The sequence below is a fragment of the Neopelma chrysocephalum genome, unplaced genomic scaffold, assembly GCF_003984885.1.
Source record: "Neopelma chrysocephalum unplaced genomic scaffold, ASM398488v2 Primary Assembly neopelma1_77, whole genome shotgun sequence".
NCBI lineage: Eukaryota > Metazoa > Chordata > Aves > Passeriformes > Pipridae > Neopelma > Neopelma chrysocephalum.
Window position 1 is genome coordinate 6,488,458 of NW_020897738.1, and position 18,693 is coordinate 6,507,150.

At 44.8% G+C, this 18,693-nt stretch overlaps 1 protein-coding gene across 7 annotated transcripts in view; it reads left to right on the top strand.

Moving 5' to 3' along the window:
- Window positions 1-18,693, top strand: part of ULK1 (unc-51 like autophagy activating kinase 1) — a 79,737-nt gene that overhangs the window by 14,374 nt on the left and 46,670 nt on the right. For all 7 annotated transcript variants that reach the window (XM_027689582.1, XM_027689587.1, XM_027689585.1 and 4 more), the window contains exons 5-9: window positions 3,012-3,044; window positions 3,818-3,854; window positions 10,669-10,842; window positions 12,554-12,627; window positions 15,020-15,121. In XM_027689582.1, the coding sequence (XP_027545383.1) occupies window positions 3,012-3,044; window positions 3,818-3,854; window positions 10,669-10,842; window positions 12,554-12,627; window positions 15,020-15,121 (420 nt within the window). The remainder of the gene's footprint in view (window positions 1-3,011; window positions 3,045-3,817; window positions 3,855-10,668; window positions 10,843-12,553; window positions 12,628-15,019; window positions 15,122-18,693) is intronic.

The following is an 18,693-nucleotide window of genomic DNA, read 5'->3' on the forward strand; positions in this document are numbered from 1 at the left end:
ATGAACAAATCATAAATATAGTGGAAGGATAAAAATGGGCAAGAAATAGTTTCTGCTGCTGAATCATCTTGAGAAAAGTCCATCAGCCTGTTTGAGAAGACAGAAGTGTCTTTAGACAGCTGACTCCATTGTAACCAGAGTAAGCTCTACTGGCTTTTTACAAACAAGAGCTCGTTTCTGGGACTCTTCCTGAAATAAATGTCTAGTTTTGTTGGCAAAATTCTACAAATCTCCTTCTGGTAATTGGGTCTTGAAATGCTGAAGCTGCAAATGTGGAAGTTGTTCTCCCTACTAGAAGCATCTGTGATCTGAAAATACCCTTGCTAGATGTTCCTCTGCTGCGGTGGGTGTGTGTGCAGCAGGGAGCTGGAATGTTCAGAGGGTGCAGTTGCCAGGGGATGGTTGAGGGAGCCATCTACTTCTCTCCTAGAAGCCTTTTAGACATTGCCCTCTTATCCCACCAACACAGGGTGAAGAGATAAAACCACCAACCACCAAGGTCACGTTATTGTTGGGAAGTCGAGCATCTCCCTTGCCAGTGAAGGTCCTTGTTTAACCCTGGTCACTGTACATGCTGGCTGCCAAAAATCAATGGCTTGCTTGGTGATGTTTGTTTGCAGAGTCTTTAAATAATGTAGAGTGGAAAAACAACTAAACTGCTCAGTGTACATTAGCTGTTGGCTAACAAACTATTACAAATATCTTCTGGGCTTGGTTTGTGTAAGCTCTGCTTCCTCTTAATTTTCTACATAGGTAACAATGTACTGAGCTTCCCCAAACCTGGCTGTCACTACACATATTCATGTATTATTGAGCTGCAATGAACACAGCATGTTTAGCCAAGAAGTGCCTGTGAAAACTGTTGCTGTGGCAGTGATGAACTTGGTGTGGGCTGCAAAAACCACTTCAGACACTTCCTTTGTGCCCAACAATTGCCTGGCACTGAGCTCCCTGAGCAGCTGCACTGTACTTCTGGTGTGTCTCGTCTTCTGGTACATCTGGGGCTGGAGTTCCTGTAGAACTGAAAGTCCTGGGTGTCTTTCATCAGCCTTGGCTTTCCAATGTTCCTGCTTAGGACAGCAGGAGCTGGTGGGCTTTGAACACTCCTGAACATTCTCCCTCAGCGCTTTGTCACGTGCAAAGCTTGTAATGATGCTTGGGATTTTCTCCTTGCACTGCTTCCCTTTGACTGGTGCTTTTAACCACAGACTGGTTTCCCACTTCACCCAAAGTGTGTATGAAATTGGATGACTTAATGTGTGCTGCTTTCAAACGCAGGGGTTGGAAAACAAAGCCTGTTTAAAGTAGTGCTTGTCATGCAAGGAAGTGCAACAAACGCCTTCTTGAAGTATCAGAGAAAATTGCTTTCTGAGCAAACAAGGGGACTTCAAAAAGCTCAGCTGGGCTTGGCAGTGAGAGCAGCTGAAAGACTCGAGGGTGGCCCTGGGCTCTGGGGAACACTTGAACCCGGGGCTGCCCGGTGCCTTGAGCCCCTCTGGGGGAAGGTGGCCGTGCCCCCTGCAGCTGTGGCTTGAGTCTCTCAAATCACAGGTAATTCAGCTTCCTCCTCTCTCCCCCTCTGCCTCCAACCAGTCTTCCAGCCAACATATGGAAACCCAGATTTTACATTGTGGGGTTGAAAGAGGACGGAGGAGAAAGGATGAGAGGTGCAGAGGACTCGAGGCGTTGACAAAGGGAGGCAATTTGGTACAGGCTCGACAGGAGGGAGAGTCCTGTGGGCAGACCAAGATGAAAGGGGCTGAGAGCAGACACTGGAGACTGCTTGGAAACCAAACAGCTGGTAGGGTGGATGCTGGGGATTTTGAAATGATAGTTGGGCTCAGAAGAGGGTTTGGGTGGGCAGGTATCTAACCAGCCTGTAAGTGAAGTCATGCTGCCCCAGTGCCGTGGAAATGACGTCTCTTGCTTTCTGCCACTACTTATAGAACTTCTCTGCCCACTCAGGCAATTGCTGCCAGCTCATGTCCCTGGCTGGGCCTTGAGTTGAGGAGTGACTTCCAATTTGCAGGCTTTAGGAGTGACTTAGTTCACAGGTTTTTATGTAGTAGGTCTGCTTCTGTCTGACTTCTGTTCAACAACAGGATTTAGTCATTAGGCCTTCTGGGTCTACCTAGGGTTGAAAGATTTCATGTCTGTTCTGCCAGTAGTTTGGTGGCTCTGCTAGACACGTGCCAGGCAGCAGCTGCCACGTGCTGTATGGTTGTGGGGGACTTCACACTATCCTGTGATTGTACTGTGGATATACAGGCTTGTACATGTTTCCTAAGGGCAGAGTCCTGGGGGAGAGGGTCAGCTAAGGCAGGAGGTAAACTCTTAAGGTGGGAAGAGCATCACAGGGCAGCACCAGTAGGAACGTAGGAAGACCAGTGTTTGGCCTGGTCTTAGCTGGTGTTGACCCCCAAGATAATCCAGACAGCTTTACCCACCTGCTAATGGCACTCTGTTAATGCATGTGGAAAATCTGATTGGCCAATGTTGCATTTTTTTACCCCAGATCCTTCCGTTTTTTACCAGCAACTGAAGGTGAATCTCTTGGACACTTTTCAGCCGTGGGGTTGAACTGCAGGTCCCAAAGTTGCATTGCTCTTATCTCTCTCCTCAGAGCAGAGCTGCTCATGTGGGCATAGCTGCTATAAAGGGCCCAGTTAAATGTGGAAGTGATTAAGGCTCTAAGATAGAAGTGTGCCAGCATCTGTGTTGCGTGCCACTGTTAATCCCCAGGGCCAGACAGGACATGAAGACCCAAGCCACAATACAGGAGATCAGCTTGGTTAAACAGATGCACACTCAGAAAGCAATAACATGCTTAAATACATGACATTTTTCAAAGTAAGCAATCTTCCAAGAATTAACCAATAGTGTTTTTACCCCCTCTTCAGTCAGACTCATAAAAAAGCACAGATTATCTGTTTAAATGTAAGTGCAGCAATTAAGTGTGTGAAATATTTCAACGCGTAAATCCCTTATTTTTCTGTTTTCTATTTCCCCAGGAACTGGCAAACTCTGTCTACTTGGTTATGGAGGTGAGTGTGTGCCTTCTTTTTCTGTTTTTACCCTTTTTTCCCCTCCCTCTTTTTTCATTTTTTTAAGCTGGTTTTGAGCAGACCCGGCGAGTTCACAAGTGGTTCTTCCTGCTGGCAGTCTCACCTGTGATGCTTTGCTAATCTAATCTGCAGCTGCAAGCCTTTGAGAGGCAGAGCTGTGTGGGTGCAGATAGCAGCAGAGGGATTTTTTCATATTGCTGCTGTCAGAAGGTCGTGCTGGCACAGGCTTGAGCAGTCAGACGTTTTACCTCAGGGGTCAGATGGGTGCTCCTGGGTGGCATCTGCTCCAAAGATACGTGGGGAGAGAATTTTCTCGACACAGCTTTACCTGCAAAGCTTGTGAATGTTTTCTGTCCTCTGCAGTTTTCACACTGAGGTCTTGTTGACTTTTCTTAATGATGTGGAACACTGATGTGAGGAATTCCAGCTGTGGCTGCTCCCAGGCTTTCCTCAGCCAGCTCGCTGGTGGTGTCTCCAGTGGTGACCCTTCTGCTTTGTTCTGGTTTTACCTTTCTCTCTGATGTGCACAAGAGCTGGTTAATGCTGGTGTATCATAATGCAGCATAACATTTGGGGGAAATGGGACAAGGGAGGAACCCACAGGAATGGGGTTTTCCCTGCCAACTTCCGAATATGTATTTTGACACGTGTTTAAATACTGTGATGAGCCTGCCATCCTAGTGAAGTTTACTGTTTTTCTTTTTAATCTTTGATTTGCCTTACGTTAACTGAGCTTTCTGTTCTGTTTGCAGTACTGTAATGGTGGTGACCTGGCTGACTACCTTCACAGTAAGTAGAACAGTATGGAGAATATCCTCTGCATTCAGAAGGAAATACTGACTGGTTTAGCTCATTCAGGTTTCTGGGGCTTGTACAAGATCTAAGTAAGCAGATTGTATATCCTTTTTCCTTTTTAAATTCCTGCAAAATAAAGAGTATCACTGCCCCTCTTCTGAGAGGTTCACCCTTGGTAATCATTTGAAAACTGAGAATCCATTGCAATAAAAACTGGTTTTATAGTCCTTTCTATGCAGGTCAGTAGTGACTGTTGTCAGTAGTTATGTATTTTAGTTACAATGACCTTACAGGTTAAACATATTTCAACACTGCTGGGGACAGGGTTTGTCTTTTCTTGGTCACTGGCAAAAAGCTGTTTATACTGGAGCCTTGCAGTTCTGTAGGGTCGGATTAAAATGAGATCCCAAGAGTATATTTCACATTCTTGAAGTTTACCCCTAAGGGTGTTCCCACATCTAGGGCAGAACACATTTTCTATTTCAGTGTATTGAGGGTGACTGTAGTGTAGCCACTAATGCTGTGGGGGTGACAAAAACTACTGACTTCAGGGTCTTGTGGAGACTACAGCACAGGTACCTGGGACTGTGGTGCCTTGAATAATTTTTGATGAGACTCAAGGGTGTCTCTGCCATCAAACCAAATGAAAAATGCTTTGCCAGCTCCATTGCTGGGACTCAGGCTGCAGTCTCCCAAGATATTTTTCAGTGGAGCACATGGCAAAGGTACAGGATCCTGGCCTTTGTTAAACGTGTTATCCTATTTATTTTAGGTACTCAGGTGCAAGGTAATTTTCTCAATGTACTTAGTGGCAGTCAGACACAGCCTTTTATTTTTTTTGTTGCCCTGACTGATTTTTTTTTTCCTTTAAAGTTGCTTTCTTGATGTTTTGCATGTTAACTAGAAGATTAAACTTGTCTCTTTACATTTAGTAATCTCATTTTATGTGTGGCTCTGGGTCATGGTTAAACAAAGTTTGTTCACATTGTTCAAATTAAAAGCTAGTCAGCTGGATAATACTTGAGGCTCCTTATTGAGCTGTGTGATGCCTGGAAATGGCAGAAATTGAAGGATTAAAAGCTAAATTTACATTTGCCCCACAGCTAGTGTTGGTATCCCTAGAATGATTATTTGGGGCTTGATGCTACCATGTTGCACTCTATTTATACAGGCTAATGAATTATGCTTGTGGACTTCAATTTTCAGAAAGAATTTATTACTTGAAGGGGGGGAAAAAAGGAATATTTTGCCTTTCCTGTGTTTCATTTGTTTAAAATGTGGGTGAGATAGAAGTAACAGGCATTTGGTTTTTAAAACATTTAGTATGCTTTGTCTTAGGTAAGTGATGGTGTTTTGCATCTGTTGGGTATTGCTGTGCTTTAAAAGGAGTGTCTTTGGTGGTGATGGTACACTTATGAACACTGAGGGTGCTTTTGTATTTGGTGCCTTCTTTTTCTCTTTGAATGCAAGTGCAAATTTTATTCATAAAATGCTTTTTAAATATAGTGAAACTTCAGCTTTACCAATGCATGGGCTTTGAAAGCCAGAGTTTTTAGCTTTCATGCCCACGAAATGAACCTTGCTGTTAAAGCACTGGGCTGTGCACTCTTCTTGGCAAAGCTGTGTGGGTAAGCAAGAACACAGCTTCTGGCCAAATGACTTACAGAAACAGGGATCTGTAGAAAATCTCTCTTTTCATACTGCTGTTTCTCTGTGTGCATTGTCATCTTCTCCCTTCAGCCAACCCCCATTGCCAAAAAAACCCCAAGAAAAAAGTGAAGCGTGCAGTTAGTTAGGCTGCTAATACAGCTCAATTCCTTCTTTATCAATTGAAATTACTTGGGAAGTTGGTGGTTAGTTTGAGAAAGTGATGGGGAATTTTATTTTCCAAATAAAATTCAGTTTTACCCCAGTTGGGTTTGTTTGAGTGTTGCCTGGGGTACGATTTGATCCTTCTCTGCCTGAGTTAAATTGAGAAAGTTAACCTTTAGCTCTGTTTTTACCAATAAAATACATTACCGTGACAACTCTAAAGAGCAGCTGTTGTGACTGAGAAACTGGTGCTTACTTTTATTTTAACTCTTAACATCTGTTTGCTTGCTGGTTGCCAGTGAAGAGAACCCAGCAGGCACTGATTTCCAGAGGGAGGAGTCAGTGAGGGACTGCAGTTAGTTACTTCCATCACTGCTGCAGAGATCTGGGTCTTCCAGATCCCAGAGCCTACATGTGAGTGTCAGCTTTCTCCATTCCACTGCACTCTCCTTTGGGGTATCTCCTCTTCCAGCTTCTGCAGGCACTCAGGGTGCTTTTGACAGGAGTGATTTTTTTACTGAATGCTCATCTTGGAAAGTTTAGATTTCTTCCAGGGTGTTTCAGTGCTACACACAGGAGGCTCATCCCTATGGAGCAGTTATTGTGCTGCTTCAGTTATTCTGATAATTGTGTGAGGGTGTTTAATTGCAGCATCTCCTTTCCACTGGCTCCTCAGACATTTGTGCTGGTAACACTTTAACCAAGCTGTGCATGCAAATCCCCTGTTCCTCATTGAATGAGCTGCTTGTAAGCTTCCAGATCCATTCTGCCCTCTAATTACAGGCATTAGGCAATATGGTAATTCCATGTTGAATCCAAAGGCACTGTAATTCTCCTTGTCTTCATAACTGGAGGACGTGCATATGTGCACGTTGCAGTGCTGTTGGCCAGACCCATCTCTTGGGTACAACCCAAGGTTGTGTCTCAGCACAGCTTCTCTGTTGGTGTTGTCCTTCACTGGTACAATGCAGTTTCCCTCCTGGGAGATCTCTGTGCACGTTGGTTTAACTTAAGCCCATCACGGGGATGTTTTGAGCTGAGAGTGGCAGGTCTCTGTGTGTGGTAGAGCTTTGGGGAGTGCTACAGAAGTGACCATCCTCTGTACAGGAATAACTGGAATTCTATGTCCTCAGGTACTTAGGAGGTCAGAGGAGGCTGGTCTAAAATTCCTTCTTAAATTCTGTGAGTTGGCATTGACACAGGCTGTTATGGGCACTTCACAGGAGAGTATTTTTGACCTTTCTCCAAGCTGTTTCTTTTGTATCAGAGCAGGATATTTCTTGGTTTGACCACAACAGATGCAGGGAGCTGTGATCCTTCTAGTCCATCCCAAGTGGGACCCTTTTGCAAACCAGAGGTGTGAAGCACTGCTGTGTAGCTTTTTTCCCCTCTGCAGCCAGGTAATTAAGAAATATCTATGACAGGACTTAGCCTATCTCCTGACTTGTACAGAAGAGTTCACAGGAGTCCTGCTGCCCATGCTGTGCATGGGTGGAACTCTGGGGTAGGTACAAGCCAGGCCCCAAATAAATCAGCTTCATCTCAGGCTTCAGTGTGATTTGGATTGGGCCCATGTCAGAGGTACTTGTGACACCTGTGGGTAACAGGAGATGTTCTTTTTCCTAAATAACTTTTCCAGAATGGTGTTGTAATGTAACATCAGTGGGTGTACTCTTGGATCAGCTGACAAGGGCTGTTTACTACAGTTTACTACAGTTTACCTGGCAGCCTCCTGCAGGTTGAACATCTCAGCACAGGCTGACCAGGGCACTTCTTAGGTCGCTTCATCCTTTTTCTGCGCCTCAAGAGCTCCAAGGCACAGAGGCCCCACACTGACCCAGAGTAAATATTTGCTGTGATCTACTGACCTGTGCAGCCGCTGTTCCCAAGGCAGAAGGCACAGTGCCTCCTCACTGAAGTGGAGCCCATGAAAATAAACACAGGGATATTATTGCTTCTCAGTCATGGCAAAGTAGGGCTTGTGAAACAGCTCTCTCTGCAAGAATGTGTTGCTCACCACAGACATCCCCAGGGATGCCCAGACTTTAGTGCAGGCTTAGTATTTGGTTTCCTGATGAAGATGAGAATATCCCCTTTTTACAGGGACAGAAGTGCAAGTTCCCTATTTGGGATGCAGCAAGGGAAGAGTTGTTTTGTTCTACACTGTTTATTTTTTTGATGGCACCAAAATTGATTGAGTTTTCTGTATCTTCTTCTACCCTCTGCTGTTGGTAGCTGGTCTGGGAGATCTTTCGCAGGCCTATATCCTGAAGTCTCTGAAAATGTCAGTTGTATTTATGTCTCTGTCCTTCAGCTGCAGATTGGTGCTGTCACACAGCAGACTGATGGGCTGAGTGTGGGAGATAAGGAGTTTTGTTTCCTGTGTTACAGCCTGTTTGTCAGTGGAGGGAGGTAAAAGGGTAGCCCCCCGCACTCCCCCAGGAGCTGACTGTCCCTCCTCTGTTCCTGGGGGCAGCACTTTAATTTCACAGTCCTGCCTTCCTACCTGGATTTGTGGGATTTAATGCTGGCAGAGGATCCAGACCTCTCTGTCTGATTTTGCTGCACTGCAACGTGGTAGCTGCTCTTTGCCACTGCAGTTGCGCTGGGGAATCTGTCTGCAGGCTCAAGACACCAGTTTAGATTCTGTGTGTGCCAGGAAAACAGTACTTTTGCAGGGCTGAGAGCTTTGTACAGAGTTCTGTGGAGCGGAAAAGCTTAATTTGTGCAGAAATTAATAGTTTAGAAGCCCTATTTTCTATGGGTGAGTGGATTTTTCTGATCTTGGTAGCAGTGTTGTTTTCAGTATTATGAAGAGTTAGAATCCACATTAGGGAGGCTCAGCTGGTTTGCTGAGGGCCGGTGGCTGGTTCTGTGTTAGGTTTATAGCCACCAAATTATATAAAGGGGAGGGTAACACCTCAAAGTCATGGCATGTTGTTGGGACTGCAGGTCAGGACAAGGCTCTCAACAGTTTCCCTGCTAGAGGCAGAGTGTGTTTAGCCAGGAGTTGGTAATTGCCTGTTGGCTTAATAATAAGAATTGCCAAGTTTCAAGCCTTGCTTCGTGTTTGGGAGATGAGACAGCCTGTCTGTTCCTGGGCCTGAGCTGAATTGGGCAAAAAAAAGATGGAATTCTTGCTGTTTTGTTTAAAGGTGGTGTTTTAACCGTTCCTGAATAGATTTCCTTGAATAGAAATCACAGAAATACTCCTGAGACCTTTTTAGAGAGAATACTGAGCACAGCTAAGAGATGTTGGACTTTTAATAGGCAGAAAATGGTATGGGACTGAGTACACTGAGATAAGTCAGCAGGAGGTTGGGGAAAGCCTTGTTGAAGATGAGGCAGCGCTTTTTTTCAGAAGATGCAAGTGGGTTTTGAAGACTTGCATCTGAGCTGCCTCTTAATATCCTTAAAATCCCTTCACAGAATCTCCCCTTGTTGCAGAGGAGTCTCATGAATTCCAGCTGAGTGCCAGTCCACGAGGAAAAAGGCCCAGCAAGGGGAGAGGAACTGTGTCCACGTGCACTGGTCTCACGTGTACGAGTCCAGGACCACCTGATAGCTCTGGTGACACTTTAGCTGTGTTTGTGCCTCCTCCCAGAACAGTGAGGTTTGGGAGTGGTGGGAGTTTATTTTCTATTCTAAGTGCTGTTTAACTTATCTGTGTCCCTTGCTGCTTCCCATGCACGTATTTTAAAAGTTAGATTTTTAATTTCCTGTGTTGTGTTAAAGCTGTGTGCAGCCTCAGCTGTGTTTTCATAAGGATTCCTCCCTTCTAGCTGACTGGGTAGAGTGGTGTTTTGAAGCTCCTGCCAGCCTGTTTTAATGTCTTTACTAGAGAACAGCTGGAAAAACACTAATGAAGTCCCAGCTAATTTACAGGGACCTTTTACAAAAGAAATTATTTTATTTAGGTGGAATGGTGCTTGCTTGAAGCCTGATTTGCGCAGTGACTGACAAGGAGGCAGGCTGGTAGCACTGTTGATCCTGGGGTTTGTTCAGCAGGCTGCTCCCAGCTTTGGCAAGAGTTTCATACATATAGTTCTTAAAATAACGAGAGCTGATGTTGCATTGCTCTGATTAGAAGAGTCAGTTGAACATTATTTTAATCTCCTTGATGTTTATTTTCACATCACAGTTCTTGGGAAGCCCATATCTTGGGAGAGGGCACTTCAGAGCTTCTATATTAGCTTTGGATTACTGTTATATTCTTTTTAAAAAATTTGCCTATGGAAGCATTCTGAGACATTTTTGCTGCGTTTATGGATGCAATGGAGGGTGTCAGATGAGGGTTTGAAGGGGTCACTTGGAAGGGTGTGTTGTTTAGGTGTTGGACCATGGTTCACCCAAACACTGGGTTTGGGATTAGAGTTCTGGTTTGGTCTACCAGGTTATGATGCGCAGGGTTAGGCCTAGACTTGGATTCATACCCAGAGTTACAGATCCTTGCTGGCCATGTGCTCTAACTGACTGAATTTAACCTACCAACCCCTTTCCAGGCCCAGCACAAGCCTTAATGACTTTTGCAGGCATAAATCCTAATCCTAATTACCTTTCCTCTTAGCTCTACCTTTAGACCTAGTCTTTGTGATAAAGCTCTGACCATAGCTCAGAGGCAGCCACAGCCCTGCCTACTGCTTGTCTGGATCTGACTGGCAGCTCTTGCTGAGGAAAGCCCTGAACCTCACCAAATGTCACTTTTGGCTGCAGTTAATAACCCAAATTCATCACCCAGTGCTGGCCTGAGTTCAGCATGAGAGACTTGGGGCTGAAAACAGCCCTGACCACAGAATAAGCTGGGAATGCAAACGCTCTCCCTTGTTGCCTGTAGGAATCATTCAGAAATGGTGTGTGGGGAAAAGACATCATACGTGGAAATAAAGATGACAAATTACAGCTAATTGCTGTGAGAATCTGCCCTCTGGGCTCCTCAGGGAACTGGCATTGTAAGTTTTTCATCTGTGGTCATTTTTTTTTTCCCCCTCCTTCCCAGCTATGCGGACACTTAGTGAAGACACCATCAGGCTCTTTCTCCAGCAGATAGCAGGTGCCATGAAAATGCTGCACAGCAAAGGCATCATCCATCGGGACTTGAAACCACAGAACATCCTCCTTTCCTACGCTGGAGGCAGGAAATCAAATCCCAACAACATCCGCATAAAGATCGGTGAGACCCCATTACAAATGTCACCCTGAGCATCCTCGGGAGGGTTTGGTGATGGATAAGTGGCAAGCCTCAATCTGTCTTTGGGGAGCTGTCTGGGAGGAGAAAAGGATTGCTACCCTTCTTTTAAAATTCCCTAACACTTTTCATCTTCCTCACTGAGTTCCTCTGCTGGATGTAGCCTTCAGCTGGCTCCAGGCAGAAGGAGCAAAAGCTTTCAGCTCAGCCAGGACACAGACTTAGCACAAAGGAGTTGGGGAGGCCCTGCTCTGCTCCCTCAGTGAAAACAAACACCAGCCTGCTCTAATTGGCTTGTAATCTCCAAGCTTACCAAGAAATAAGCAGAAGTGGTGACTTTTTTTCTTACTTTAATAGTATTGAGGTAAATGTGGGTGCCTGAAGGCCTGATAGTAGCTGCTCTCCTGGCTGGCCTCAGAGAGCACAGAGCAGGGTCAGGCACACCCAAAAGTGGGTGTTTTCACAAACTGAATTAGAGGCAGGTTTCTCAGCTGCATCTTGAAGAGATTCATGTTCTGCGCATCAGGCAAGTGGCAGAGATGGACCACTAGTAGTTGGGACCAATGCTCCAGAAATCCAGTTACAGAGCACACATATCCCCTGGGGTCTCTCAGAAAGGAGTGCTGGATGATACAACCCTCACACGTGAGCTTTTGGCTGTGTTACAGCTCCTGAGCTGAAGCTGAGACCAGTTAGGTACAACTGTTCCTCACCTGAACCCTGTGCTGTGGAGGAAGCGTTAATGCTTTCATTCACCTGAGAAATGAGGTCCAGTGGAAAAGTTTGAAATGTTGGTGCCTCTTTGACTGTTTTGTTTTGATTTTTTTTTTTTTTTTAATTTTTTGTGAAATGCAGAGTTGTTATCTGAGAGGTGGAAGGGACTGGGAGCTTCAAACACAGGCAGGAGCACTGCAGGCACAGCTGCTCTTGGGTGTGATGTACCCTGCAACCCTGAGGAGTACATGGTCCAGGGAATATCTAGCTGTACCAGTTCATTAGTGACAGATGACAGTGTCAGTCTCGTAGCTTGAAATATCTGGTAACCTTGAGAGAACCTCTAAGTATCATATGATCAGATGCTCAGTAACCTGCAGAGGTAATTTATCTTGGTATTCCTTATCCCTGGCTTTTCTGCTGTGGCTCAGCTTTCTGTCCTAGTGCTGGAGATGGCACTGTTGGAACCTTTCTAAAGAAAAAGAGGAAGACCCCTTTCAGCAGGGCTGGGCTAGGAAGTGTGGATGGTGGTGGGAAGTGGTTTGTCCTGGGTGTCTGTTACACTGAGCCTTTTGAATGGAGGGGAACTTTCAGTTCCCCAAATGGAAAGCTGAGGTAGCAGCAGATGAACTGGTTAGTTATGAACTGGCACACTCTCACTGGAGCCAAGAGAGCTCTCCCAGATGACAGTTCAAAGTGCAGTCACTAGAAGTGACTGTTTATCCCTGGAAAACAGATGGGAGTTTGTTCTTCTGGGCTTTTGTGGCTTGGTCTGTCCTTTTCTAGTGTCTGTACTGTGCATTAATAACTAGCACAAGGATGCTGGTGTTTAAGAAGAGAGCTATCAAAGTCTTGCTAAGGTGGGGTAGGTGCTGTGAAGATTGATGGGACGTGAAAGGAAAGCAGAAAGAATCAACTGGAGAAGGTGCAGCCTCTCTAGAACTGGTGTCTGACCCTGCCCTGTTTCTCTTTCTCTCTGTAGCTGACTTTGGGTTTGCCCGGTATCTGCAGAACAATATGATGGCAGCAACATTGTGTGGTTCACCCATGTACATGGTAAGTGTGGTTTGCCTACACGTTTTTCTGTGGTGTTCTTGCTTTGCTCCCCAAAAGCAAGGCTTTGTTTTTCTCTAGTCTTTCCCCCAAAGGTGAAATTTTATTTACTTGTCAGAAACCAGAAACCTGGGGGCTTCCTAAAGGTCTGGCAGACAATGGGTGCCTGTGCTGTCATGTAATTTTCAGATGAGCTTTGGGTAAATAAATGGACTATTGATTGTTGTCTGCTCCCAGAAGCTGCATCTCCCAGAGGTCACCTAGGCCTCTCCCCTGAAGGCATTGGGAAGTGCAATCTATTTCCTCTGCTATGAGCAAAGCAACAGCAGAAGAGTGAGGGCTGGGGAGATACTTCACATATCTGGCTATTTGAGGTGTTGCTTCCCCGCAGAGGAACCTCAGTAAATCCCTGCTTCAGCAGGTCCTTTTGAGACAGAGCAGTTCCAAAAACCTCCTGTCACCTCAGCCTTTGCAGTCAACTCTTTCACCAAACTAGTTGTTTCCAGGATGACTTCTTAGACTGTGAAACAAATGTGTATAAGAAACCAAACTGATCCCTTCACCCCCTCTGTACTTCCCACTCTGGGATCAGGTTGTGATGAGGTTATCTGTTATTTGTGCAAGGTCTCGGTGTCACACCAAGTCAGTGAAATTAAAAATGACAAAACTAGACAGAAATAAAAATGTCAGAGGTAGTCATGTAATAGTTCCTGTGGGTGTGGGTGTCTGAGCTCAAAGTAAAAACATGATGTGGGTCAACTTGGGTTGAAGTTTTTAGAGGTGCCCTGGGGCAGGAGGCACCTGATTTGAAACATGGTCTAATCCACTCTAAAAGTTTTTTGTCTGTAGTCTTTAGGCAGAGTTAGGCTGGACTGTGCTGTGCTGCACTGCACAGGGGTGGTGCATTTGGTAGTCTGTTCCACAGTACTAACTTAAGCAAAACAGACTTCCTCTCCCTTTTTTGAAGCCTGATGTTTATTTGAACTATGCTATATGTGAAGATGATGTAACTCTCTTCTCCTATGAGAGTTTCCTGAATTGTCTATTTTTAGTGGTACTTTTTCGGACTTGCTCGTGAAAGTAATTGAAAACACCCAGCTTATATTTTGAAAGGGCTGGAGGAAGCTAGTGATGATATTTTTCTGTTTATTTTTTATTTTTATTTTAAACAGCTCTGGGTGTATCAAGGAATCTCAATGTGTCATATTGTTCTGTGTTTACTGATGGATTTGAAGGAGGACGAGGGGAGGGAGGGTTTGACCGGGATTTAGGGAGTGTTTGAAGTCTGTCCCTGCTGCTATTGTAAATCTTGTGCAGGAGCCCTGGGAACATCTGCTGGCAATGCAGGCCCTGATTCCCTCCTTTGGGTCACAGCCTATTGCTGCTTGTTTCATTTTGCTGTTTTAAAAAAGAAAGGTATTTTACCCTCACCAGAATGAGCTTTCTGTGTGAATCCCAATATGATCCATGTCATGCAAGACTTGAAACTTCCTTGTGCAGTTCTTGTCCTGTGTCCTTGGCTTTGCTTGGTGCCATGCCTGCTTCCCTTAAGGACAAACCGAGCTCTTGTCCACAACTTGTTTGTTGCCATTATTTTTTTTTCCATTATATGTGGCCTTTACTTCTAACAGAGGTAGAAAATTGATCCTGTTCCATGCTGGCAGCACTGCAATGAAATCTCTAGTCATAAACACGTGGGATTAGCCAGCCTGCCCTTCTGTCCCCCTCTGCTGCTGCTCCTAAGGCACACTCCTCCTGAGCCGTGGGGCTTTGGGGGCTTGCACTGTCTCCAGCTTCTGGAACAAGCCTGGCAGGGAGCAGCTAAGTGCATGGGCTGAGATTAGAACCCAGAGTCTGAGGCACAGCAGGGCTCAAGCTGTTGGGCTGAAGCACAGAGGGGCTGCCTTTGAACCCAAACTGTGACCTCGGCAGCAGGCTCTGGAGCTTAATTAATGTGCTGCCATCTTGGGCTAAATGAGGAAAGTGCCCAAGTGAAGCAGCTCAGGATGGAGGCTGGAGCTTAACCTGTGAGCCTTGGCTGCTCCTGATCATTTACCTGTTCCTTGTCTGTGCCATTGCAATGAGGCTTCTTATGAGCACAGGTGGATTCAGCAGAAAATGCTGCACTGAAAAGGGAAAGTACTGAGTTTGCCCAAAATACCTGATACTTGAATATTTTTTTTAATTCCTGAATGAAAGTCTCTGCTTCCCCCACTTAGGGAATTGGCCCTTTCAAGATAGTGTTACTGTCTTATTGGGAGCAAATCTTTTGTGGTAATTGGGGGATCTAGCTCAAGAGTTTTTAAAGCATGATAGTGACTTCTCTTTGTTGGAGCTGCTAAAAAAAAAAGCTGCAACTTCTTATAAAAGTAATCTCTGTTCTCTCCCCAAAAAGGCACCAGAAGTCATTATGTCACAACACTACGATGCCAAAGCTGACCTCTGGAGTATAGGAACCATCATTTATCAGTGTCTAACAGGAAAGGCTCCTTTTCAGGTGAGTTGCTTAGATCTGATGTTTCTGACTGTTTCCTGATTTTTTTTTTAATCTCTTTTTTTCCCTTTAATCTGGTTACTCAAAGGCTCCTGTATGTCAGCTCCCCTAGATGCAGCCTCATGAAGGTCTGGCTGTCCAACACCTTGACAGTGTGGTGCTTTATATGTTGTAATGCTGGATGTGTTAACTAGAATATGATTCTTTTCTGGTCTATATCTCACTGAAATGTATTTCTCAGTTATGAATCCTTAGGAAGGGTCATTTATTGAGAAAATTACCATGAATCAGTTAAAGCAGTGGGTTTTTTTTCAGGCCTATTTACAACTGTGCTTAGTGTATAACTTATAATTCTGTTGTGTATGGAAGGACAATAAGGAAGATTGTAATTGCAGGTTAATGTTCAGGATGATTTGGTGGTAACTGGTGTATTGCAGCTGAATCAACTTGGTTTTCAAAGCAGTTAAGTAGAATCTTATCAGAAGGATCTTATCTGTCATCTCACAGCAGTCCCTTCCAGCCTGAAATGTTTATGTTCATCAGGTCCAAACCCCTCCTAATACAACACAGTCCTGTAAAACTCCACCCTGTACTTAAATGCCACAACTTCTGGATGAGCTGAAACGTATCTTTAGTGAACAGCATTCTCTGATTTTAAATTTTTGAATGGTGGAGAAATTCACCACGGCCTCATGCATGTGTCAGGATTACTTCACATATTTTTAATCATACATAGCTGGAGTTCCTCTATACTCAGTGTCTTTTTCTTGGTCCCAGTCATTAGTGTGCCACACTCTGTGTTCCTTTCCTTCTTCCATGCTGAATGAGATCTCCAGACTCTCCCCTGCAATTACTGTTTTAAAGTATTGTACTTGTCAGGTTTTTTTCCTTGCTGTCTTAAAGCATAGCAGAGATGCTTGAATTGCTGATACTTGTTTGCTTCTCTAATGTGTGAGCTCTGTAATCTCTAATCTGTGGAAAAAGATCTCATATTTGCATGCTGATATGTCAACTCCGTGCCTCTGGAGTGCTTCTTCATTTCCTGAGATCTTTAGGGCACGTGTGAACTGTGGCTCTCTCTTCACATGTCCTGACATCTCTTTATCCTGATTCCCCTAACAAAACAAAATGGAGAAAAAAACCCCCAAACAAACAAAACCCACCAAACCCCCAAAATTAATAAAAAGGAAAGAAAAACAAATAGCACCAAAAAAAAAAAAAGAAAAAAAAGGCAGTTGGGGACAAATCTACTCATTTAATAAAGCAAATTTTATGAAGTGCAGGATTTTCTGAGCTTCAGTTTCACAGCTCTTTGGGATTTCACACGAGACCTGGAATGTTTATGCAGTTACATCATCAGGGAGGATAAAATGAGTTCTGAATCTGTTGCAGGAAAGGGTGGGCAAATACAGGAGTAAACTAATGGTTTGTTTTGGTTTTGTCTAGAGCCAAGAACACTTTTCTCCCTCAGGGTAATTTTTTCCCTGCTGCTGTAAGAATCTTCCATCCCAGTGCTTTATATTTTGTCCACCAGCTTGGTCTGTGTTTAGAGCAAGGCTTCATTTTCTTTGCATGTTTCTTTTTTTATAAACACCCCAAAAAATGCACTGAAACTTCTGAATGGCTTCTGTTCATTGGTGTTGGTCTCTTTGTTTGAGAGGAGAAAATGACTGTTAGGACAACACACAAATATTTCCTTTCTTTTAAGAAAAAAATGTGGGGAAGGAGAAAGCAAGCTTTGACTGCTGCATAGGAGAGCCTGGCATTCATTCTCCCTTGTAACTTGGTGCTTTTTAGTCTCTAAAGGCACCTTGATACTGTGCTCATTCAAATTATTTAGTTACCATTTAATATGGTGACTTTATCATGGGTGTTCTTTGCTTAGTAGATTGCACACAACTGTGGAGCACCTGATTTCTGTGGAAAGAACAGGTGGCTTTTATCATTGGTCACTGAGGGATGTCACAGAAATGTTCTCCTGAAAACATTTTGTTCCTATAGAGCATATTTCCACAGGAAATAGAATTGAATATTAATCAGCTCCACTCAGCTCTCCAGCCAAGGTTTTGAAAGGGCAGATGGTCAGAAAACCATCAGTGTTCTGCCTGTAGGTGTGTGCTCAGGCTCACACAGGGGTGAGAACACTCCTGTGTGCCCACATCCCTCTGACTGAGCCATGGCAAACCCTGCCTTGGGCTGGGCAGGGAAGGGACACTTCAGTCCCTTCCCAGCAGCTCCTGACCCTTGCTTTGTGTTTGCCTCACTAAATAACCTCTCTTTCCCATATTCATCCAACATCTGTTGGGCTGGGAATGGGGGTCATTTTGTTCCTCTATTTTAATTTTTCCCCACGCCCTTTCCTCTTTTGGAGTTTGTATTTTGAAGCTCAATGCCAGACCCGTTTGTTACTGCGGGAGCAGCTGCAGATTTGTTTGATCAGGGAGAAAGAGGAGCTCAGCCCAGATGGTTCTCTGTGCCCCATCTATTTGTTTTGGCCATGTGTGTCACAAATTGCCTTCGAGCTGTGAGATCCAGGTGAAAGGAGCCTGTCCAGGGCAGATGCTGGGAAGCTGGTTAAAGGTTAACTGGCTTTCTGTCTTGGTTGGCATGACTGTGTTGTAAGAATTTGCTGATGGTCATTGATCGGGGAGAAACTGTTGTTTACAGGGCTTTTAGGGGAAAAGAGGGGTAGTGGACAGGGGTGATTGGGACACCATGAATAGCAGTGAGTGCTTTTGGGAGAGATGTCTCCAAATGGGTGGGGAGGGAACAGGCTGATTCCACACAGTGCCACCAGCAGACCCAGTTGTACAGGGAAGCCAGGAACTGGATTTCTGACGTTAACCTCTTCAGGCTAAATCCTCACCGTGCCTTCCCTCCCAGGCTGGCAAGAACAGCCCCTCATCCCTGTCTGGCTGAGATTCCCATGGGAATCTGGAGCATGAAACATGCTGCGTTTGGGTGCTCTGGCTGTTTTGCTGCACGAGCCAACCAGGCACCTCCAGGAGGCTGCAAGCCAAAGAGACTCCAGTGTTATCTGCAGGGAGGAGGAAGGAGCTGCCTAAAAATAAAATAGGGCTTTGGGGAGATGGGTTAGACGGAGAAAAGATCAAATGTGTGGAAAGGCTGAGGCAGCTGTCAATCCAGAAAGTGTCCTAAATCAAGGCAGAGATGTGTTTATGTGTGTCAATGTGATTTCTGGCTGTCTCAGAGTTAAAATTAACTATAGCTGGGTCACCCAAGGCAATTTCCCAGAGCCATTCCTGTCCCTTCCCTGCCTCACTGCACGCAGACGAGAAAGAAGCTGCTGATGCTCAGATGTGAACAGTTGGTGGGATGGCTGGTGAAGCTTTCTTAAGGAGCTTTTTGTATTAAACATGCCCATAAACAAAACAGTGAGACTGCCATAGGGATGAGATTAATGGGATTCATAATCCCTATAAACAGATTTGCTGAGCACTGTATTAATGTGGAATTGTTAATTTGCCTTGCCTAATAAGTGGTCTGCACTTACACCTCTGCATTTCTGTCACTGAGGACAGGACTTGAGCAGTGCCTTTCCTGGTCATGCTGAC